The 24,940-nt window shown below is 36.7% G+C and overlaps 1 protein-coding gene and 1 long non-coding RNA gene across 6 annotated transcripts; one reads left to right on the top strand and one right to left on the bottom strand.

The window, feature by feature from the left end:
- Positions 1-2,856: 2,856 nt before the first annotated feature.
- LOC140880638 (probable plastidic glucose transporter 2) lies at positions 2,857-7,979 on the bottom strand. Of its 5 annotated transcripts, none has more exons than XM_073285255.1 (16): positions 7,839-7,979; positions 7,614-7,652; positions 7,218-7,341; positions 6,891-7,002; positions 6,716-6,783; positions 6,489-6,621; positions 5,743-5,842; positions 5,524-5,636; positions 5,310-5,403; positions 4,870-5,023; positions 4,643-4,786; positions 4,493-4,566; positions 4,310-4,398; positions 3,859-3,973; positions 3,532-3,740; positions 3,040-3,321 (listed from the first exon to the last, which is right to left on the bottom strand). In XM_073285255.1, the coding sequence occupies exons 3-15, from the start codon at positions 7,306-7,308 to the stop codon at positions 3,558-3,560; spliced, it is 1,470 nt and encodes a 489-aa protein (XP_073141356.1). In that variant the 5' UTR covers positions 7,309-7,341; positions 7,614-7,652; positions 7,839-7,979; the 3' UTR covers positions 3,040-3,321; positions 3,532-3,557. The 5 variants fall into 5 exon arrangements, with proteins under 5 accessions (XP_073141354.1, XP_073141356.1, XP_073141357.1 ...); XM_073285256.1 differs by having other exon boundaries at positions 7,218-7,310; XM_073285253.1 differs by lacking the exons at positions 3,040-3,321; positions 7,218-7,341; positions 7,614-7,652; positions 7,839-7,979 and adding an exon at positions 2,857-2,958 and having other exon boundaries at positions 6,891-7,190.
- A 775-nt stretch (positions 7,980-8,754) lies between these two features.
- LOC140884765 (uncharacterized) lies at positions 8,755-10,674 on the top strand. Its single transcript, XR_012150713.1, has 3 exons — positions 8,755-9,505; positions 10,016-10,310; positions 10,421-10,674. It is a non-coding gene; the product is annotated as an uncharacterized lncRNA (long non-coding RNA).
- The last annotated feature ends 14,266 nt before the right edge of the window (positions 10,675-24,940 follow it).

The raw sequence follows: 24,940 nt of genomic DNA, 5'->3' as shown, positions 1-24,940 counted from the left end.
TTTGTAGTTCTTTTGTAATGCTGTCATATGACACCATTCTGCCAATTTTCTTTTAAGAAAAGAGGCTCTTCTTGCCAATTTATCTGGATTACCTGAAACTTATTCTTTTATCAGCATTTCTCTCTAGGGACTTGGCATCTTTGCAAAAAATAGTTGAATAGCTATATTTTCTTCGACTCCCGAATCCAATCTGTATTTAGTGAATAACATAATGTATTCATCAACTAAACAGATATCGTGTAACTCGAGACTATATAGAGCTTGAGTATATCTTCTTTTCTTCTTTGTATCTTGATTATTGAAATAATCCACTCCTATAAATTGTGCCTTAAATAGGGTGGTCATTCTTCCTCCGATTTCGCTTAGAGATTCTCCTGCTAAGACTGATTCTTTAGTCTTTGGCATAGTCATTTCTCAAGCTATCTTAACAGATCCCATTAGACTCATTTTCAGAAGCTTGATAAATCCTTCTTTATTGAGATCTAAAGTACCTGCTGCTATTCTCATAGCTGATGTCCAATCATCTATGAGATCTTCTCTGTTTTTAAAGTCCAGAACATCAAGGTTTAACATAAGCCCATAAGGATGTATCAGATCTAAAACAGTTTTTCCATAAGGAGTTTGATGTAGTGGTATCTTACTCTTTCTTGACCTAGTTCCTGCTGGATGTGAATTTTTTCCAACGTAAAACTCACTATGTGGTTCTTCTGTTTTAACATATCTTGGAGGATTTCTTATAGGTTGTTCATCATCAGGGGAATTCATTTTCAAATCTACTACTTTAAGATTCGCAAATGAATCTGCAAGATCTTATAGATCCTCGAGATTTAATCTCGATAAAAATAGTCATCAGATAGTGTTTTTCTCTGATACGGCTTAGATTAATCATCATTTCTTCATCAGTTAAAGGTTTTTGTACCATTTTGGTTTTACCTTTCTGATGTAACAAAGGTTCGGTACCAATCGATAGTGGTAACCTTCCTCCTGTACTACCTTTTCTAGAAATAGAGGTGTGTTCTAGATTTATGATTTTTGTTTGAATATTCTTTAGAGTTCCAAGAATTTCTTCTTCTTTCTTAAGAATTTCTTCAATCTTCCGAGGTATTTCATACAACTGATTGCTGTAATATTGTACCGTCTTTTGAATTTCTCTAAGATCTCCAAAGAGTTTAGAAGAATCTGGTGTAATCTCTAGAAATTGAGAATTAGAAATCATATTTCTTAATCTCTTCAGAGCGTATAAAAGACCCAAGTCTTTTTAAGTTTTCTTGTAAAGAATCTATTTTAAATAGATTCACTTGTTTATGGGATTTCATGTAAATGAAATCATTCTGGTTCAAACTCTCATTTGAATCCATGGTTTGTTGAAAATCTCTTCCTCAACAAAGAAAAGTATGATTTAATGAATAATATAAAGTCTGAATAAACTTACCTAGACTCTAATACCATTTTGTGAGCCAAAGAAAATATTATTTAGAAATATTAATATAAGGGTATTATAGGAAATTTTTAGTTTGGAGTACATATCAGGGAAACTTTTTCTTAAAAGAGGAACGTAATTAGGAACAAATAAAGTGTTAGTATATTTTTGGAAAAGTTTGAAAACTTTAGGGATATATTCGGTATTTATCCCCGAGTATTTGTGTAAACTGGTCGCTAAATTTAGGGTCTATTTAGATAGTGTTTGCAACCTCTAAAAATAAGTGATTATGGAGATTCTTTTAACAAATTTGTTAAGAGAATTTCTATAATCACTTATTTTTAAAAGTTGCAAACACTTTCTTATTTTGAACCATCGCATATTTTAGAGACGGCTTTCATAATTTTTTAGTCGCAAATAGAGACGATTTTTTTCAACAGCGTCGTTAATTTTAGAGACAGTCTTCAAAGAAAATTGCGTCTCAACATGCGACGGTTTTGTCGGTTTTGCAACTTATAAAACCGTCCGGATTTTTTGTGGTGAAAAATGCTTCTTGACTTTTGACTTAGAAAAAAAAATTCCATTTGTGTTTTGTAAATTTAATTCTGTTTTAATTTTTATTTACTTTAATTGAAATCTAAAAATTAGTAATGATTTCAATTATCCAAAAAATAATAATAATAATAATTTAATATTAAAATCACTTATTTATTGAACATTCACTTTTGATTTTTAATTTTTCAATTTTATTTTAAAAAACCGCTCATGATTTTTTCCTCTCCTTTTCATAATTATAATTATAAATTAATAAATTTAAAAAACATAATTTTTTTTCGAAACATTCCTTTGATTATAGGTAAACAAAATCAAATCCGTATTTCCTCAAAAACTTATTTATCTGATCCATTCGAAATCAATAACAAAAATAAAAAAATTTCCATCTCGAATAAATGACATTTTTTGGACAAATTACACTCGTCACATTTAACATAAGAAAATCGTTTTGATCGACATTTTTTGGACAAATTACACTCGTCACATTTAACATAAGAAAATCGTTTTGATCTTTGTATTATCGAATTTCAATTTTAATCAATCTTAGTTTTTTTTTATTTTAATTACTTTTTACATGGTTTCAAAAAAATTTACTTTTTTACATGACACTTATAGCATGCTACATTTTTCAATTATAATCTTGTTTTGACAAAGACACTGGAATGATGCTACATTTTACAATTATAATCATTTTTTAGTACGACGCAAATGTGACCCTATGCTTAATGCTTGGGTATCAAGTAAGGACTTTTAAGTAAAAAATAACTAAAATTACAAAACAAATTGAAAAAAATAAAAATAAATAAATAAAACAGAAGACTAAAACTCGACTCTGACTATATAACATACCAAAATTGTAAAACTTTAAATATGGGAGACTGGAAAAAGATATGCATATAGGATTTAAAAGCAAAAGTCCACTGTACCCTTAAATTGCGATGGAATTAAAGGGTATTCGTCCGTCGATTGTAATTCGTAAAACCCTGGTAAATCAGAGTTCCATTAACGAATCGGAAGCCAATGAATATTACATGCATAGATGAATCAATTGCATTTACGAAACAGAAGCGAATGAGCTGTGAGCATGACATATAAATGAACATAAATCAGAGCATATAAGTTCATCGTTATGGATTTTTTTTTTTTTTTTGGGTGTCAGCATACAATTTCCTCGTAGGTAAATATAAAAAAACCAAGTCATGCACTGTCTGTTTGCCCGTTACCAAAAATTCCTCTTTCAAATTCCTCGATGCCTGCCTGTTGTGCATGCTGAGTTTACATAAACTCTAGCATTTGAGAAACATGAGATGAACTACTGCACACACTGCCTTAGTCTTCAAGAACATCTGAATACAAGTTAGAAATGAGATTCTAATATCTTTAAATTTGGGGCCAGAGCTAGAGACTGTCTGCTCCTTCTATCTGACCATATACAACTGACAAAACATGATGCTTCTACTTACACGAGTAATTTGTTTACCAACATAATACGGTTGAATATGCAAAACCAAACATTTGTTTTTTATTACCATCTGGTATGCAAAAGACATACGCACCTTGGAAGTAGACAGCCAAATCTCGTTTAATCAACAGGAAGAAGTGCCATTTCAAGTTCATGTAATGACTTCCCCTTGGTTTCTACCACGTTCTTCTTTACAAAGGCAACTGCCATCAAGCAAATGGTAGTGAACACTGTATATAAAGTTTTTGGCCCCAGAATCTCCAACAGATGCAGAAATAACAAACCAACAAAAAAATTTATCACCTGAAAACAACATTAGTGAGCAAGACCTTATTTAGTAGAAAAACCCAGAAACAAAATCTCATTATAGCATTGTTTGGACGCCCCTTTTCTGATTTTAATAATCTAACACATTGCATACCCAATGTACGGCCATGCAAATAGCCATTGCAGTCGCCCTAATTCGGCCAGGGAATATCTCTGAGAGGAGGAGGCCAGGCACAGGCCCAGCGCCCAAGGAAAAAGTGACAACAAACCTGTAACAAAAAAGAAAAGCAATCTCACCAGGTTAAGTTGTGGCCAACAATATATTTCAATTTCCATTTTAAATAAAAGTGATCTCACAGCGTCCAAATCCTTAGAAGGGCACAAAAAACAGTAAGACTATATGTCTATATCTAAAATATTGATTGACGAAGTATGATTCCACATTTTTCTCTTTTTCTCTTTCTTTTGGTAACACGAAGGATATTAATATGAGAAAGAATAAAAGTTCCCATTTGCAGACATAAAACGGATAGCCGTCTAGAGTTTCAAGTTATAAGCTTCAAAAACTGCAACTTTACAATAGCTGAGTCAAGTGTTGGACTCACAGCAGCATGCCCGCAACAGAAAGATACATATTTTCCGAGCCTTGCAAAAATCCACTAGCTGCTGTGACTTGAAGACCCATAGCCAATGCCTGAAACCAGTAAACACATTGTAGGAATTTATGCCACATGTGATGCATTTTTTTTGCTGTAGCTAAGTTTCTCGAGTAAGAATGTTTGACTTGCCATGCCCAAGAAACTCCAAATCAAAAGCACCTTCCTTCCTAATGTATCCATCAAAATCATTGCAACAATAGATCCTGTAAAATTACAAAGAATAGGTTGATTAAGAGGGCTAGACAAGAGAAAATGCAACTGGCTTCTCCTTGTAATTACCTGATAAATTTACCACACCTATACATATATTTCCAATATCTGAGGACACTCCTGCACTTCTGAAGACAGTTGATGAGAAGTAGAACACAGCATTTATGCCCGACAATTGTTGTAAAGCAAATAGGACAGACCCAAGGAATACCACTGTGAGAGAGAGTTGTTACAATAGTAACTCTTGAAATTTATAAACTAATGTATTCACAGAATGCTAACCAAAAGATATGTACCTTTAAAATGTCGACCGTGAATCAACTCCGAAATTTTTATTGTATCCATATCATCACCTCTGCCTGACTTGCATAACTCTGCCATTGCAGGTTTAACATGTGAAGCCCCAAAAAGCCTCTCAAGTTCTTCTTCAGCGTCCGCTATTTTTCCTCTCTGAGCCAATCAAGCTACAATTTGAGGAGCGAAAGAAACAGTATGCAACAATAATGAACAACTCACAGGTACAGTTCTCACAAGAACAACCGATCGAGGATTAATTTGTAAAAACGAATGCACAAATAGTATGAATTAATAGACAGACGTGACAGTTATAAACATGGAAGGGAACTAAGTGTTTGTGCTTACCAATCTTCAGTTACCTCGGTAGATAAACAAAGTTCTTTGATCTAGTTCATTTATACAAGGGAAGGAGAACTGAGTGTAAAAGATGAGAGAGCACCTTCAAAAGCCAATGAGGAGACTCAGCAGAGAACTCCATCAAAAAAGCTAATAGAACAGCAGGAATAGCAGAGATCCAGAAGCATACTCTCCACCTGCAAAAAAATCACTGTGTAGCATGATCTAAGAAAAGAATTACAAGCAATATCATCTATAAATGCAGGCACACTCAACCAGGTGAAGCTCTGATTTCATGAAAACTGTTTGCCCCTTACCAACCAAGAACACTTTTTGCTGGAATCCCTATGAAGAACGCTGTCATAAGTCCAAGGCAGGTTGCAATCTGAGTGAAGCTTCCATACGTACCCCTTACAAAAGCTGGAGAAACCTGTACAAACATTGGAAACATGATCCACAAGACAAGTACATGCAAACAGTTGGTGAATTATCTAATGAAGTTGGGGCAGTAAAAATGGGACAATAATATTGTATACCTCTGATACATACATTGCTACAACTGGAGGACCAACTCCCATACCAGTTCCAACCAAAAACCGTCCTAGGAGCATACCTCCCAAGCTACTTGTTGTGGCACTGAAAGTTTGGGATGACGACACATTAGAATCAATATGATTAGGTTAAGAAAGTTAAAAAAAATACCCACATCCCTCCAATTTTAATTGATAATATTTTAAGGTAACAAACAACAGATACAACAGTTTCATTATTGAAGACCAGTTTTGTTACAAGTGTCACAAGTATGCCTTCCTAAACAGGATCCAGGAGAAAATCAACATGATTAGGTTAAGAACGATAAAAGCAAACATTCATATCCCAAACTATTGATAAGAAATGGTTTAAGATAAGATAAAACAGATACAGAATTTTCATCTTTGAAAATCAGTTTTGCAAGTGTCACAAATATGCCTTATTAAACTGAATCCAGGTACAACAGGAATATACAACTTTGGAAGAACAAGATGGTGGGCAGCTGCCTAATCTCGTTTGAAAGTTTCACGATGATGTTTTTTCTTGATTCAAAGAAAACTTAACAGAAAAGGGACCAGAAATAAGGCTAGTAGGCTACTACCTCTGTATATAAAAGGAGGCATAGCATTATTCTAGAAAAGAATCAAGGCTACTACCTCTGTATGAAGAAGGTATAACCCTAAAAAGATATTACATGCAACTTTATACTAAAATACTTTTCAACTGAAACATTTTACCGCAGAAAGTCAACCTTATGGAAGAACCAATAATCATCGGTAAAGCACACAACTGAAACGATCTTCTACGACCAAGTCCATCAGCGATCAAACCACTGAAGATTGATCCAAGAAAGGCACCTCCTAGACATGAACTCACTACCAGACCTTCAGTTCATTAAGAATAGCTCATTAGATAGAGATTCATTATATAATGGTGAATCAATCTACTAAAGCAAATCTGAAGGAACATCCTTGGTACCTTCAGCCAACGTACTACCACTGAAACCAAGATCCAATGAAATACTCTCCAATGTGTCATTCACCACCCTTATATGATCCCAAAATAGAGGTAAATAAATACATGTTCACTGAGCTCAGTTTTTGACAAATTCAAGGCATGGTAAAGCAAAACATGTCAGTGAAATGGAACAAACCCAAGATGGTAGCCAAACAAAAATGATGATAGAGTTGCAACCACAACATATGGCAAGGGTCGCTTCCAGGAAGGGTTCCCAATATCTTTCAACACACCATTGTGTGACTGCTCTGAAATTCCGGAAAAAAAAGGAAGACTCAACAGCTTACCACCCCACTTCACCACAACAGTAAGAAGAAATATATATTGCATAAAAATTACTTGCACAAAAAATTGCAAGACCAATGACATGATTCCAATAAGATGCAAATGTAAATATCAACTTCCCCAACAAAATTGGAAGGAAAATGCAAAAAAAAAAAAAAAAAAAAACTAAATGACTAACCTAAATTTTCATCTTTCTCGAGGAAATTGAGACGGTCTTTTGACGATGCACGCTTGTGCATTGTGAAGATGTCTGTATGGCGCCCTCGCATACCTCAATTATAGAATAAACATCCAAGTAAATTCTGCCACAATGGATAGCTCAATAGTCAACAATTTGTTCTTTTTAACATCAATAATCAATTATTCAGATATACTGTGAGTCCACAAACACCTCGAATAGAAATGCCACTGAGGTAAAAAGCATGATAGCTTATGATTAAATAAATTAGATATACACAGAAAAACTGATTCCACCGCTCAGATACAAACTCATAATCCGATCTTCAGTTTCTGGACAATAACTAAATAATGAAATGTGGAATCATAAGCGGTAAACTTATAATAAAAAATTTACCTTAAAATCAGGCTATTTCACATCCAAGCAGCAGTACTCCTGCCAAACAAAAAAGTGATAACAAAATTTTCTAAACGGAAGCGCGTACTTATGTGAGTACGTGCATACATACCATTCAGGATCAAACAAAACAGCGTGCAGAACAAATTATTTTCTCCATGCGCACATAGATACCGTAAATGCGTATACACACGCATTCAACTTCGACTAAACAATAGCATTTACCTGCAGAGATTACCATGCGAGAGGAAAATCGACCAAATCGGCACTCTATGGAATCCGGAAACCGCTTTTCCGCCGTTGATCCGCAGTTTAGTGGGCGTCTCGTGGAATGGAGTGGGGGAGTAGTCAGAAGTGAGTGCAAATGAAGGAAGCAACAACAATAATGAAATAATGAAACGAGGGCTAATTGCATGTGAAAAGTTTAGCCATGTTAAAAGTTTAAAGGCATAAAACATCGTGTATAAAATTAATAATAATATGTTAGATTTTATATTTTAAAAAAATTAGCATAAAAATCCTTATGAGAGAATATAAATATGTCTGAGTTGGTATAACAGAGGGATGAAATGTGTTACATTTTCAAAAACTGAAAAATGCTTTAGCCTATTCTATTAATATTACTTAAAAAATTTTATGATTTTTAGATTTTTTACATGAGATTAATGCAATTAGCCCATGAAACGACGGTGAACAAAAAATTATAAATAAATCATCTAGAGAGCTCACAGAGAAACACCTGTGAATTGTGGTTGGAAAGCGTGTGTTCTGCTGTTCTCGGGACCATGTGGTGTTTCCTGCCACCCCAATACAATATCTACACGTTTGACCACTTTTTTCAATCAAATAAAAATTTTAGATATAGAATTTGTAAGCTCTGTAATCATAAATATATAATCCAATTTTTCATATATATATATATATGCAAAGCTATTCAACTGTTTTGTAAAATAATCAAATAAGAATAAATAGGAAATTTTTGTGTGTAAATTTTTTGCTTTTTTTTTTAAATAGTGAGAGTGAGAAATCTTGAACCAAGATATTTTATTTTGGACAAAAACTTATATTAGATAGTTTTACGGATCTAATTTCGTATGACGGATCTTTGACTCGGATCTATTGCTTGCGACCCGCTAGATTTTAATCCAATTCTTGCGTTAATTAAGCCCATACATTTTTTCACTCTCGAACAAAATTGAACGGAAATCTCCATCGCCTTGAGTTTGATTCTCCCCATCTCCTTGCGTTCAATTTCAACAGAAAAATTCCCAGCCCATCTTGAATCGAAGAAGTTACAACCATGATTCAACTATCCATCTGAAATTACTTCAATTCGATTGTTGTAATCAATTAGGAGGTCAATTGAAGCGATTGACCAATATGAAGGCGATGACCCTCTCCAGAAGCAAAATTGAAGGAGAAAGCTGTTCAGAATTGGATCCAAATTGAAGGAGATCGCTTTAGATTTCCCAGAGGAGGAACCATGTTTCCCCGGGGTTCGGATGCTTATATCGATTATATTAATGCGCTTATCCTTCTTACTGGTGGAACCATTCGAACTGCTGTTGATACGGGCTGCGGGATAAGGAGTTTATCTCACAATATTGATCGTATTGTATATTTGTATCTTCTGTTTCACAAACTTCTCAACTCTTTTTGTGGTGTTTGTTCCTCAGGTAGCAAGTTAGGGTGCTTATCTGCTGAAGAAGAACATTATCGGGATGTCTTTTGCTCCAAGATATACCCACGAAGCGCAGGTGTGGTTTGCATTGGAACGAGGCGTTCCAGCAATGATCGGCATCATGGGCTCGCAGAGACTTTCATATCCTGCCCGGGCTTTCAACATGGCTCACTGCTCTCGCTGCCTGATATCCTCTACAAACATGGATCAAGTGAGTAATTTTATTATATTTTATGTTGGTTTTTGGATAAATTTTATGTTGATTGTTTGGTCAATTGATTTGAGGAGTTCTGGTTCATTCTTTGGGATATTAGAATGGATATGTTAATTTGTTGTTAGTATTGATGATTCTTTGAGAAGTGGTTCTTTAGGCATTTAAGAGACCGCTGACTTCATCTTTATTTGACGTGAAATTGAATTATCTGATACTCTGGTTAGCTTGTCCTTGGTCCTGTATTAGTAATAAGTATGCTAAATTGACCCTGAGTTGACATAATCTGTTTTGAAAGATCTGGATTTGGTTATGTTTTGTTTCAATACTGAAAGTAGGTTGCCTTAGATATATCTGCATTTGCAAATGCTGCATCATGTTTTTTTTTATTCAGTGCGAAGTGATTTTAATTGGAGACCAAGTTAATTTTTTCTGCAAGTTTTTGAGTATCTACTAATTCGGTCACCTGGTCAGCAAGAAATATGAGTTTAAACTTGTGTTCTCATACAGTAAAAATCAATGGCTGATTATTCCGAAAGATGGAGGCTTTTGCGTCGAATACGACCGCAACACGCACGATCTTTGTTCCTTTCAATTCGAACACAGAAAACTTGTACACTAGTAGTAATCTTGATGAGCAACATCAGGATGATTATGCACCTTCGGATTGCCAGAGCGGGATCTCCGGGACTCAAAATGTTCAAGAGTTACAGTTTTATGGCAAGGGATTTATTAGACTGGACGAAGGTGACAAGATTTACGAGACTATCAAGAAAAAGGTGGTTTCGAGTCTTGAGCTCAAGAGGTATTATAGATATCTTATTATAGAATGTCATTTGCGTTTTGTTGTGAAACTCAGATTATGTGTTGTAATTAGTATCAAGTATTATTCATTCTCTGTTTTCATCATGATAGGTATATGCGAATAAATGCCTAATCTGGCAGCTAAGATTTAAAGGAGTAACTTGCTGCAAGATTTTACAAATGCAATAGTACTCGATTGCCTTTATCAACACATTGCATTGGAGCTATCAATGTCACCAGGAATTGGATGATTTTTCATCATGTTACTTTTTCCATCTTGCTGTCCTCAAATCTTAATGACTACTTATTTTTTGTAGCTCTTCATAGTTTGAGTGTTTATTCAACGTGTCAATCTTTTGTGTGTAGTTAGTCTTTCCCTAGTAAGACAGAAATTATTAGAATGTCGTTAAGTCGTAAAGTAATACTTTTTATGTTAAATTAACATACGTTAGAGTTAATACCTTTAATAGAAAAATTAATACGTTTGACAAAAAATGTAATACTTTTTATGCCAAATTAGCATACTCTAGAAATAAAAGTTTTATCATAAAAAATAATATTTTTTATTTAAAAAATGATATTTTTCACGGAAAAACTATTACTTTTAATGTCAAATTAGTATACTTTAAAAGTAATATTTTTAACAGAAAAACTAATACTTTTGATCGAAAATAATATTTTTCATATAAAAAATAATACTTTATTTTATATTCAATAATTTAAATTATAAATATTAATAAAATGTTGTATGAACTTAGTGCTTTCATATTAAGTTACAAATTATTAGAATTTCATTAAGTCGTTAGGGTATTCTCAATTTTTTGCAAATTAATACTTTGATATAAAAAAAATAATACTTTTGCAAGGAAAACTAATAATTTTTACATAAAAATTGATTCTTTTTAGTCAAATAAGCATATATTAGTTTTATAATCTCTGTTTAGCAGAGAAAACGACGGTGAAAACAGAAATTCAAAAAACAAGCATAATCATCTATCCGCCATTTCCAGCTAAAAGACCAGGAAAAAAAGAACATAAAACTCTCCGAGATTTGGAACACAACAAGAATTAATTCAATTTTTAACTTTGCAAAACCCAAAAATCAGCTTTCAAGTTCTCTTGCTACTGATCCAATCAAAATTATGCCGCATTAGAAATAAGCATGCTCAAAGATTGCCTTTATTTAATGCTTGAAAGCCCTCTGGGGTGGCAACTGCAAGCGGTGCTTCAGATGAGTCGCTTACCGCGAACTTCTCATGGAATAATCGTTCTTTATGTTATAAGAAATACAAATACACAAGTATTGATTTTTCTGTTAAAATTATTACTTCTATTGTTTGCTAATTTTACATAAAAAAAAATATTGGTTTTTTAATCAAAAGTATTATTTTTTGTATGAAAAATATTGATTTTTATCATAAAAGTATTACTTCTAATATATGTTAATTTGACACAAAAAGTTTTACTTTTTCAGCCAAAAATATTACTCTTTTTGTCAATAGTATTATTGTTTTTGTTAAAGTATTATTTCTAACGTTTTCGTTTACGTGTTATGCCAAAATTAATGCATATTTATTTGGCATAAAAAATAATATTTTTATGTTAAAATTATTATTTATTTTGTCAAAAGTACTAGTTTTTTCGTTAAAAGTATTATTTTCATCGTATGCTAATTTGACATAAAAAATATTATTTTTTTATTAAAAAATATTAATATTTATGATAAAAGTATTACTTCTATGATAATTTGACATAAAAAATATTATATTTCTTGTAAAACGTATTAGTTTTTATTATAAAAATATTATTATTTATGTGAAAAATATTAATTTTCATTAAAAAAAATTTTATATCAAAGTATTACTTTGCAAAAAATTGAGAATACATTGACAACTTAGTGTCATTATAATAATTTTTGACTTACAAAAAAAACACTAACTCCATACAACGTGTTATTAATATTTATAATCAGATTTAACAACGGATTTGGAACTGACAATCGTACAACACAATCCTGATCGGGCTGCCGCCGTCGGACGCAACCTTGCTGTTGGTGAATGATGTGTGCGGCAGATTATTGTCAAACCTAAGCTTGTACATTGTTGATTCAGAGCACTGGATTTCATTGCATATCAAGGATTCTTGTTTTCTTTCTTTTTGTGAGTGCAGTCTTCAAGCCATGCTGTTTTGACTACATGAATTACTCCATTAGGCTTAGCTGCTAGACTCCGTACCTCCTTCATTTCACTGCAAAATCACACACAATATCAAATGTATGATTCAGTTGAACAATAACACAGACACTGTATTTGCTAGTTTAACCATTACATGCATGTTTATGAATATCAACTGAAATTGCTAGCTTACTTAAAAGATCAGAACATATCAACTGAAATTGCTAGATCATTTAAAAGAAAATAAAAGATCAGAATAGTGGCCAAAGAATGTAAGGCTAGCAATAAATTTTTTTCCTAATCGACAGATTTATTATTCTTAAAGTTAGGGTGTGCTTAAGAGTTGACTTGGGCCTTTACAGGGAGGGCATAGATGCACCATAGCTTTGTGTTGAGAAGCGTGATACACAAACTATATGAATTCGTCAGCCCCTATCCAATAATATAAATTGCAGTTTACTCACAGTCTTAGACAAAGTCCACGCTCCATATTTGAGGACCTCTAATACAGGCATCTCCATCCTGTGTAAATTGATGGATCAATTAAAGTACATAAAATTCCCAAGAACTCTTTCTATGGCATAAGGAAACTAGATTACCCAGCAGGAGCAGTTGGCCATCGCAACAACGCCGTTACAGAACCTAATATTAGTAAAATCCAGGTGCAGATGGTAAGAATGATTCCAACAATAGCAAGTATCCAACTCAGTCTCCAAAATTCAGCTACCTGATTTATTTTTCGATAAAAGGGATCGCAAGAGGAAGCAAACCTTGCTTTGCTCCAGGAGAAATAATTTGTTCACCTGTCATATGAATAAAAGCTCAACTTCTATGATTACCGAAATGATATATTCAGATGCGATAAACATACTTAGCAAATGGGAATATGGGATACTAGACCAGTAGCTTTGCTCACCATTCTGTCCTTGCCAAAGCAATATTCGAGGAAGAAAACATTTCTTTTTTTATCACATTTGATAGCTACAATATAACCTCAAATTTCAATTTATGTAAACCAGAGAAATCTTAATGAGAAGTTCCACTCGGGTTTCAGATTCTCAACTACTATCGACTAAAAGTATGACACTTTGAGTCATTTTTTTAGTCATTGGTGTTCATTAAAAATCCAAAATTCAGTGTAAGCTTTTAGGCTTATAAAGATGCAACGCAAACAATATACCTGCAAATATTTGGTTTGAGGTAGCCTAAACTGCAGATTTTGTTCTCAAATTCTGCAAACAACAAAAAAATCGAACCTTAAGCTCTCATTTTAGCACAAAATCAGAAATAGACCGTCGTACCTTGAAAACGAGCGTTTGCCGTGGCCAGTGTTGGTGAAATTAAGGAAAAGATTTGAAACCAGCAAGTTTAAGTAGGAGAATTAAAAAAAAACTAAAAAAATGAATGGATAACGATTTGCGAAATTGGGTAAATACTTGGAGTAATTGGAGGAATCGTTCAAGAAGAGGACACTGGCATGGCGTTTTGCTCGATGGTGAACTGGGTGGTGCTCGCATCAAAGATTCTAATGTGTTGCCATTGGGAAGATAAATATACTCGTCAATGTCGAAATAGAAGGTCCAATTGGCGGCGTGACGATACCTGTGGAGACAATCGTTCACCACCAAAAATTGGTTGCAATAGTATCCATCGTACTCCGCTTGAGCCTGATACGATCCTCGTACGAGTATAATGATCGAAATCGAACAAAACCAGGTATAACCCACGGTGAGATACACATATCGCTGTACCTCTGGATCGAAATTGGATTTGAATCGGGTGAGAATTAAAGAAAAATCAAAGAAGAATTATGCTTTTGTCTGCGTAGAAAAAGGCACGAAAGGGGGCTGATTTTAACCTAAGATCCGAACGTTGCATGGGTCGGCCCATCCGTAAAACGGTCTCATAAGAATGTTACTCTTTATTTTATTGCAAATAACAATTGAGTTCATGTTAATCTCATTGTTTTTAAATTAAATCCGAGAGATTTGTTCATCAACTCGGTTATGAAAAAATTAGTTAAATCTAAAATGTCCAAAATTGATTTGAATATTTTAGATTAATAAAAATATATAAAATTCACATAACTAAATTTAAATTGAATCACTAAATATAATATCATTTTCTTATGCTACCATTTCATTTATATGAAATAATATACCACTTATATATCGATCATTATTATATTTTATTATACACGAATAATCCTCTACCCCATTACATATACTTTATTATTATTTTATTTTTTTTTGAAACTTTTTTTTTTTTTGAATAAACATTACATATACATTGTTCGCCATTCATGTTATCACAATTGCATTATTTGCATGTGCTTCTGGTCCTTTTCTCCGTCATTCACTCTTTCTTTTTATTTATTGAGTGGGTATATTACGACATCGTCTCACGTAACTTTATATGTGAAATAAGTCAAACAAATTTATATTAATAATATAAAAAAATATTTTTTATAAAAAAATAAATATTTTTGTAGGTAATTAAAATAAGATATTTATCTCACAAAATTAATCTGTAAAACTTTATTGCAATCACATGAGTTTTGTATTATTTTTTAATGATTTAATCAAAAAAAATTTATTTCAAAAGTCAATTCATTGAGTGCACCAATGACAAATACAGTAAAATAACATTATAATGTAATATTAATTTTTGTTGTAATTAAAGTGAATATGTGACGTCCCTCATGACATCACCAATTTATATGTTCATAAATAAATAAAAATATGCGAAAATGAACATATATGTTCATGATCTTGAAAAAAAAACATGTGTCAACAAAAGCATTGTGCAATCCAAACTATATTCACGTGCTACTAAAAGAAAACTTGCACTACATAAAACTTGTTTCAAAATCATAATAATAAGAACATTGTTTATGAAACATAAAAACTTTTTTTTGACACGGTTCATAACAGCCTTCGCATGCGACTTCTCGCATCCTCAGTCACTCCTCCCACATCATAATAATAAGAACATTGTTATATATGCATTAATTGTATATTTTTCACTTGCATCATTCAAGCATAGTGAGTCTAAAGATTCAACAAGCATACGTATGTAATTTAAAATATACGAAATCAAAATCTTAAAACATGATTTGGATGCATCTAGCAACATAATCATGCATAACAAATTAAATTCAACTGCTTCATTTTGGGTTGATGAAATATGTGTAAATGTGGCAACCATTAGAGCTTTTGGGTCCCGTGATCACGATCGTTGTACAACAAGCATATAATTTGATACAGCTCATACCAGCCTTGTGCCAATATGCATACCATCTCATATCAGCTCTGTGTCGATATGCACGTTAAACTTTCATTCTTTTGGAAAGGCTCTCCCCGGAGCTCATCCCGGGGCACCAATCTCGTCTTTGTCACCACAATTCCACTTAAGACATGAAAATATTTACATGCACACATAACATCATTCATCATCTTAAAATCATCAAATCATCATGAACTTCATAAACCTTCATTATTCTTTCAAGAAACTTCTCTTTATCTAACGTAACATCATGTCATGCCTTTAACTTTTCGTGCTTAAAAATCATGCATGCAAAAAAGAAAGAAACCAAGCACATCCCTAAAAATTTCATAAAATTTATGCTTTTAAAAGAAAATAGCTTTCATGAAGAAATTATAGCATATAATACAATACTTAATTATATCGATCCACGTGAGTCGTTCTTTTTGTTCTAGACATCGAAACTCGAAACTTTTTCAATACAATATCTGTGGATCCGAGTAAAGTTGAGGCAGTGTTGAATTGGGCACCTCCGATGTGAGACCTCGATTCTAAACCACTAATCTCGGATGAAACAACAATTAAGCGAACAAGAATCCAAGAGTAAAACAATTCAAAGTTTTTTTTTTTTTAAATGTCGCGCGCCCGCGCGAGGAACCAAGCTCGCGCGTGCGCGGGCTTCAACAACCGAGACCAACCAAAGGCTCGCGCGCGCGCGAGGTACCAAGCTCGCGCGCGCGCGGGCAAACAATTCAGAGGCCCAACGAAGGCCTCGCGCGCGCGCGAGGAACGCCTCGCCCGCGCGCGGAAGGCCTGGGCAGAAAATGCTCAGGCTGCAGAAAATAATGAAAGGATTCCGCGCTTGGTCCGACATGCCTTCAAATACATATGCAATAACAGAGTGTAGGGAAACATGCCATAACAAGTCATGCTTTCAGAAGGCATAAAAACAACCAGAAGTCTAAATCGATACAACAACAACATACTTCGATTTTAGATTACAATCCGAATACAAACTAATTCGAATAACAAAAAAATATCAAGTTCGAGTTCTAACATGCTTCAATCTTAAACTAGATAAACATGCTAATTCGACTTCTAAACCGAGTCTCACTTCTACTACTTGCCCTCGAAGCTAACCATGCCTCTTCTGACTTATTCCTGCCCCACCTGTTGCCAAGTACACATACAAAACAAAGCAACAGCCGGATAACCGGTGAGAACGACATTCCCAGTAAAAGCAACATAACAAGTAATACAAGTAACAAACATGCTTTCAATACAATAACGAAATCAATAACATCGTAATGAAATGCATTCTTGAAACAGGGATATCAAATCTGATAACGAGGGATTGTTGTTGTGCCTTTGGGATCCCGAGGATAAGATCACGTAACAACTCACCGACACTCCCAATCGAGGTGGTGCCACGTATCTCACTCCTCTAGACTTTGAGAAACTATAATGAGTATGCTAGCACCAGACGAAACGACTACGACCTGGGCCACTCAATCATAGTTCCCAAACGTCTAAACAAAAAGGGCGGTTCTGCCCGCTGAAACAAGATTGGCTCAAGATGAATGCATAACAGAAACATAAAACATAATCCTTTTAACAAAACCAATACAATCAAACAATACACAAGTTCCTCATGCTAGAACAATTGTAGATGCAAGTATGTGATTTCAAAAGGGAAAACTCGAGAACCACAGTCCCGAGTATGATATCCCGCTACGATGACTGCTTTTACCTTTCAATGCAGTAGCTCCAACTCTGGATAAGCTACAAAAGAGATTGTATAAACAACTACACAATCTAACAACAACAAGGCAACGGTTCAAGGAAAACTCTTTATACCGTTCTTCGTCCAATTCTCTGAAACGATCAAACAGCTGCTAACTCTGGGCTTGACAACTCCAAACGAATCTGTTCAGATACAAGAGATGATTGATCAATAACCACGATCAACTTACAAGCCAAGTTCAAACTCAAAAACGGTTCAAAATCCCCAAAAACTCAAACCGCGGCATAACGGCTATAACTGAACAAACCGGTAACGCAGACAGCAGTTCAATACTGATAACAACTCAATTCAATGCTAATACAACAACAACAAGACAAACCCAACAAATCTCAAAACCAAGATTTTCGAAAATGTCTTCCAAAAATCATAACAAATCCGAACGTCGCTCTATTTCAAAACTGACAGATAATAAACGATCAGAACTCTGAAGAGAACAACATACTCGAATCTAGAACGATTCTAACAACATCCAAAAACTAGAATGTATCGGATCGAAGAAGAACTTACGATATAACAGAGCTCTCACTGCAGTGATCACTAATCTGCCTTCAGAAATAAATTCCAACGGCCGGATCGAGCTCGGACTGAAATCAGAAAGCTTGAAAGCTCAATGAATCGGCTTCAATGGAGGGAGGCGATGCAATGGAGGTGATGGATAAGAGAATGGGCCCAAAAGCCTTATAAATATCTATAAAAACCGATAATTGCGTTTTAGTCCCTGAAAAATCCAATTTTTGCAAAAAGGACCCTGATCAAAATCAAACCGGCTCGAGAACTCTGCAATCTTCGATTAACTCAAATAAATTCATTTAAGATAAAAACGGGGCGTCAAAATTCTCCCCCACTAAGAAGAGATTTCGTCCTCGAAATCAACGAGAACCACAACTCAAAGATAGAATAAAGAACTAAAGACAGTAAGAAGAACTCACGTCATCCGAATAGCTCTGGAAAACGCTGTCTCATGTCAGACTCTGTCTCCCAAGTCGCTTCCTCAACACCGTGACGGCTCCACTGCACCTTCACTAACGGAATCAACTTGGTCCTGAGTTGCTTTTCTTTCCGATCAAGGATCTGAATCGGTCGCTCAAAATAGCTCAAAGTCTCGTCTAACTCGGCTTCGTCAGGCTGAAGGATATGAGAAGGATCTGGATGATACTTTCGCAGCATAGAGACGTGAAAAACGTCGTGAATACCAAATAAAGACGGAGGAAGTGCAAGTCTGTAGGCAAGATCGCCTATCTTCTCGAGAATCTCGTACGGACCAATGAATCTCGGAGATAACTTTCCTCTCTTACCGAATCTGACGGTGCCTCTGAACGGAGAAATCTTAAGGAATACACGATCTCCCTGCTCAAAACTCAGAGGTCGACGTCTGACATTCGCATACTTCGCCTGTCTATCTTGAGCTGACTTCATTCTGGTCTGAATGATCTTAACCTGCTCTGTCATATCTCTAAGCATCTCCGGTCCCAAATCTGGTGACTCGGACAATTCATCCCAAAACAACGGAGATCGGCACTTTCTACCATACAAAGCCTCAAAAGGCGCCATACCGATACTCGCTTGGAAGCTGTTGTTGTAAGAAAACTCGACAAGAGGCAAAGAATCCTGCCAACTAGTGCCAAAGTCTAGCACTACCGCTCGCAGCATATCCTCCAACGTCTGGATAGTCCGCTCTGACTGTCCATCTGTCTGAGGATGATAAGCTGTACTCAGATGCAATCGAGTACCAAGTGCCCCCTGAAGACTGTGCCAGAAGTGAGAAGTGAATCTAGGATCTCTGTCTGAAACGATCGACTTCGGCACACCATGCAATCTCACAACATTGCTAACATACAACTCAGCCATCTGATCATGACGATACGTCATCCTGTACGGAATAAAACACGCAGACTTCGTCAATCGGTCGATCACTACCCAAATAGCATCGCATCCTCGAACGGATCGTGGTAGTTTCGTGACAAAATCCATAGAAATGTGATCCCATTTCCATTCAGGAACAGATAGGCTGTGCAAAAGACCACCTGGTCGCTTCCGCTCTGCTTTCACTTGCTGACAATTCAAACACCGAGATACAAATCTCGCAACATCGTCCTTCATTCTCTTCCACCAGAACTGACTCTTCAGATCGTTATACATCTTACGACCTCCAGGATGAACGCTAAACCGACTGCAATGAGCCTCTCGGAGAATACGCTGTCTCAACTCCGAAATATCAGGCACAACAATACGGTTATTCACAAACAAAACGTCATCTCTAACCTGGAATTCTGACTGATGCCCAGTTCTGACTTTCTCTACTGAAACCTGAACGCTCGGCTCAGACTTCTGTGCTTCTCTGATTGCAACAAACAACTCCGGCTCGGCTTGAATAGCAAACACTCTGATAGTCTCCCTATCTGTTTCAAACTCTAAACCAGAAGTGCAACAATCATCGACCAACTGAGAAACACCGATAGTTGAAAGAGATAAAGAACAAAGCTTTCGGCTCAAGGCATCTGCAACTGCATTCGACTTCCCTGGATAATACTTGATCTCACAGTCGAAATCCTTCAACAGATCTAACCATCTTCTCTGTCTCATATTCAGCTCTGCCTGTGAAAACAAGTACTTAAGACTCTTATGATCAGAAAAGATCTCGAAAGACTCACCATAAAGATAGTGACGCCAGATCTTCAAAGCAAATACAATCGCTGCAAGTTCAAGATCATGAACAGGATAACGAGTCTCGTGCGGTTTCAGCTGCCTCGATGCATACGCTATCACATGCTTATGCTGCATAAGAACACAACCCAAACCTCGGTTAGAAGCATCACAATACACTGTGAAACCTCCAGTACCCTTCGGAATAGAAAGAATTGGAGCACTGGTCAGTCTCCTCTTCAGATCAACAAAGCTAGCCTCACAATCTGTAGTCCAGACAAAAGGCGCATTTTTCTGAGTCAGCTGGGTAATAGGCTTGGCAATAGATGAGAAACCCTCGATGAAACGACGGTAATAACCAGCTAAACCCATGAAGCTTCGGATCTCAGGTACTGATGTTGGTCTAGGCCAATTCATAACCGCTTCGATTTTGCTGGGATCGACAGAAATCCCATCTTCAGAAATAATATGACCGAGAAAGACAACTCGATCTAACCAGAATTCGCATTTCGATAGCTTGGCAAACAACTGCTCAACTCGCAAAATCTGCAAGACGATTCTCAAGTGCTCTGCATGGTCAGTACGGTTCTTCGAGTAGATAAGAATATCATCGATGAAAATAATGACGAACTCATCTAAATAACGCTGAAAGATACGGTTCATCAAACCCATAAAAACAGCTGGAGCGTTAGTCAAACCGAACGGCATGACTATAAACTCAAAGTGACCATACCTCGTTCTGAATGCGGTCTTAGGAACATCTTCCTCTCGCACTCTCAGCTGATGGTAGCCTGACCTCAGATCAATCTTAGAGTAGACATAAGAACCCTGCAGTTGATCAAACAAGTCATCTATTCGGGGTAAAGGATATCTGTTCTTAACTGTAGCCTGATTCAATTGGCGGTAGTCGATACAGAGCCGCATAGAACCATCCTTCTTCCGAACGAATAGAACAGGAGCACCCCAAGGCGATACACTAGGTCTGATGTATCCCTTGACAATCAAATCCTCAAGCTGCTCCTTCAACTCTCTCAATTCAACAAGTGCCATACGATAAGGAGCTTTTGAAATAGGTTGAGTACCTGGCACTAAGTCAATGCTGAATTCGACTTCTCGAATGGGTGGAAATCCAGGAACATCTTCCGGAAACACATCAGCAAAATCTCTAACCACTGGTAAGTCAACCAAAGCTGGGCTAGATTTCAGTACATCAACCGCATAAACCAAAAATCCTTCTGCACCTCTCTGTAACAAACGAGTCATAGATAACACTGAAATCAAAGGAATTCTAGATCGAGAACCCTTACCAAAGAATTTTCACTCGTCTGCCATTTCAGGTCTGAACCTGACAACCTTCAGAAAACAATCAACTGTCGTCCTGTACTTGGTTAAAGCATCTATCCCGACAATACAATCAAAATCTGACAGCCCAAGTACAATACAGTCGAATTCTAACAAATTTCCCTCAAAACAAAGTTCACAGTTCCTGACTAGTCGAACAGAAACAATTCCTCCACCCAAAGGTGAAGTAACAGCTACTACTGTAGGCAACAATTCAGTTGGCAAAGCATGCAATAACACATATTTCTCAGAGATAAAGGAATGGGAAGCACCTGTATCTATCAAGACATGAGCAGAATGACCGAAAATCGAACAGTTACCTGCTATGACATCGTCAGGTGCTGCCTGAGCCTGATCCTCTGTCAATGCAAAGACTCGTGCTTGCTGTCTCGGAGGCTGATTTGCACTAGAGCTACCTCCCTGTCTGTTCTGCTGTTGCTGGGGTTGGAAAGAGTGCACTGCAGACGACTGCCTCTCCGGCTGAGCTGCAGGTCTAGACGAACTCCCACTCTGAGCTCTATCTCTATTACGTTGAGGGCACACTTTAGAGAAGTGTCCCGGTTGCTGACATGTGTTACAATTTCCGAAGACTCCCACACACTGATCCGGTGAGTGTCTTCCTCCACACTTGCTGCAGTACAAGGATGATGACCCAGAACTCGGTCCTGAACCGAATTGCTTCGAACCACTGGAACTGGACGAACTGTTCCCCTGTCTCTTGAACTGTTTACCTCTTGCCTTGTACTGATCCTTTCTGTTTCCCCCACTGTTTCCACCTTCATACCTCTGCTGCTGGTTCTGATGTTGAGGTGGCTGATTCTGGTACTGAGATGGTTGGTTCTGATACTGCCTCTACTGCTGAGGTGCCCCCTGATTACCTCTTTGCCTCCACAAGCCTGCTTCTGCTCCCTTTGCGTAATTCATGGCATCCGCAAAGTTGCTAGGCCTGTTGGTGTTAACCAACGTGAAGACATCGGGGTTCAACCCGTTGATGAACTGATCTGCCTTAGCTTCTTCATCTCCGGCAATTAGCGGTGCAAAACGCAACAGACTATCGAACTTAGCCACGTACTCTTCAATGTTCAGATTCCCTTGCCTCAGATTTGCAAACTCTGCTCCCTTATCCTTACGATACGAGATAGGGAAAAACCGCTTATAAAACTCAGATTTAAAAAGAGTCCAAGTAACCTCTGTACCTCTACTCTCAATTGCTTTCTTTGTCATGATCCACCAGCTCTTAGCACCACCACACAGCTGATGAATTACTAACCTGATTCGGCGGTCATCTGTGTAGTCAATGGAATCAAACAACTGATCCATATCATCCAACCAACTCTCACAGTCAACTGGATTTTCTGAACCCATCAACAATGGCGGATTGAACGACTGAAACCTCTTCAGCAAGGTTTCCATAGGAGTCGCTGAAGCATCCAACTGATCAACCTCAGTGCTAGCTTGCTCAGTCGCAGGGATAACTGGTGGTGTGTTTCTGTTTATCACTCGACGAGGACCCATCTGATAATCAAAGGTTAGCACACGAGATATCTCAATCGCTACCATCAGTGCCCTTACAACCGCTTGGAATACCGAATACCAGTCGAGAACAGAAACAGTTATATCTCAAGTAGATCATGCTTTATTAATTTAAATCACACAACCATGTAATTCAAATAATGCTCAAACAATAAAGCATGCTCGCATGGAATTAAGTACACAATTAAATAATTCAAACACATGTGAGGAGTCATTGCACACAGACTCGATCTACCCCGCTCACTCTAGTTCGACCAAGAATCTTAACGCTCTGATACCACTTAATGTGAGACCTCGATTCTAAACCACTAATCTCGGATGAAACAACAATTAAGCGAACAAGAATCCAAGAGTAAAACAATTCAAAGTTTTTTTTTTTTTTTTTTAAACGTCGCGCGCCCGCGCGAGGAACCAAGCTCGCGCGGGCTTCAACAACCGAGACCAACCAAAGGCTCGCGCCCGCGCAAGGTACCAAGCTCGCGCGCGCGCGGGCAAACAATTCAGAGGCCCAACGAAGGCCTCGCGCGCGCGCGAGGAACGCCTCGCCCGCGCGCGGAAGGCCTTGGCAGAAAATTCTCAAGCTGTAGAAAATAATGAAAGGATTCCGCGCTTGGTCCGACATGCCTTCAAATACATATGCAATAACAGAGTGTAGGGAAACATGCCATAACAAGTCATGCTTTCAGAAGGCATAAAAACAACCAGAAGTCTAAATCGATACAACAACAACATACTTCGATTTTAGATTACAATCCGAATACAAATAATTCGAATAACAAAAAAATATCAAGTTCGAGTTCTAACATGCTTCAATCTTAAACTAGATAAACATGCTAATTCGACTTCTAAACCGAGTCTCACTTCTACTACTTGCCCTCGAAGCTAACCATGCCTCTTCTGACTTGTTCCTGCCCCACCTGTTGCCAAGTACACATACAAAACAAAGCAACAACCGGATAACCGGTGAGAACGACATTCCCAGTAAAAGCAACATAACAAGTAATACAAGTAACAAACATGCTTTCAATACAATAACGAAATCAATAACATCGTAATGAAATGCATGTCTTGAAACAGGGATATCAAATCTGATAACGAGGGATTGCTGCTGTGCCTTTGGGATCCCAAGGATAAGATCACGTAACAACTCACCGACTCGAGGTGGTGCCACGTATCTCACTCCTCTAGACTTTGAGCAACTATAATGAGTATGCTAGCACCAGACGAAACGACTACGACCTGGGCCACTCAATCATAGTTCCCAAACGTCTAAACAAAAAGGGCGGTTCTGCCCGCTGAAACAAGATTGGCTCAAGATGAATGCATAACAGAAACATAAAACATAATCCTTTTAACAAAACCAATACAATCAAACAATACACAAGTTCCTCATGCTAGAACAAGTGTAGATGCAAGTATGTGATTTCAAAAGGGAAAACTCGAGAACCACAGTCCCGAGTATGCTATCCCGCTACGATGACTGCTTTTACCTTTCAATGCAGTAGCTCCAACTCTGGATAAGCTACAAAAGATATTGTATAAACAACTACACAATCTAACAACAACAAGGCAACGGTTCAAGGAAAACTCTTTATACCGTTCTTCGTCCAATTCTCTGAAACGATCAAACAGCTGCTAACTCTGGGCTTGACAACTCCAAACGAATCTGTTCAGATACAAGAGATGATTGATCAATAACCACGATCAACTTACAAGCCAAGTTCAAACTCAAAAACGGTTCAAAATCTCCAAAAACTCAAACCGACGGCATAACGGCTATAACTGAACAAACCGGCAACGCAGACAGCAGTTCAATACTGATAACAACTCAATTCAATGCTAATACAACAACAACAAGACAAACCCAACAAA

Source organism: Henckelia pumila, chromosome 2 (genome assembly GCF_033568475.1).
Source record: "Henckelia pumila isolate YLH828 chromosome 2, ASM3356847v2, whole genome shotgun sequence".
Classification (NCBI taxonomy): domain Eukaryota; kingdom Viridiplantae; phylum Streptophyta; class Magnoliopsida; order Lamiales; family Gesneriaceae; genus Henckelia; species Henckelia pumila.
Note: the sequence above shows the minus strand (reverse complement) of the source record. Positions and strands in the feature narration are given on the sequence as shown.

Coding starts and splice junctions, on each gene's coding strand:
- LOC140880638 (XM_073285253.1), bottom strand. CDS start 7,123: ATGTCATTGGTCTTGCAATTTTTTGTGCAAGTAATTTTTATGCAATAT. Junction 5,404..5,523: donor GCAAAAAGTGTTCTTGGTTG/GTAAGGGGCAAA, acceptor ATTTTTTTGCAG/GTGGAGAGTATGCTTCTGGA. Junction 3,741..3,858: donor TTTGCATGGCCGTACATTGG/GTATGCAATGTG, acceptor TGTTGTTTTCAG/GTGATAAATTTTTTTGTTGG.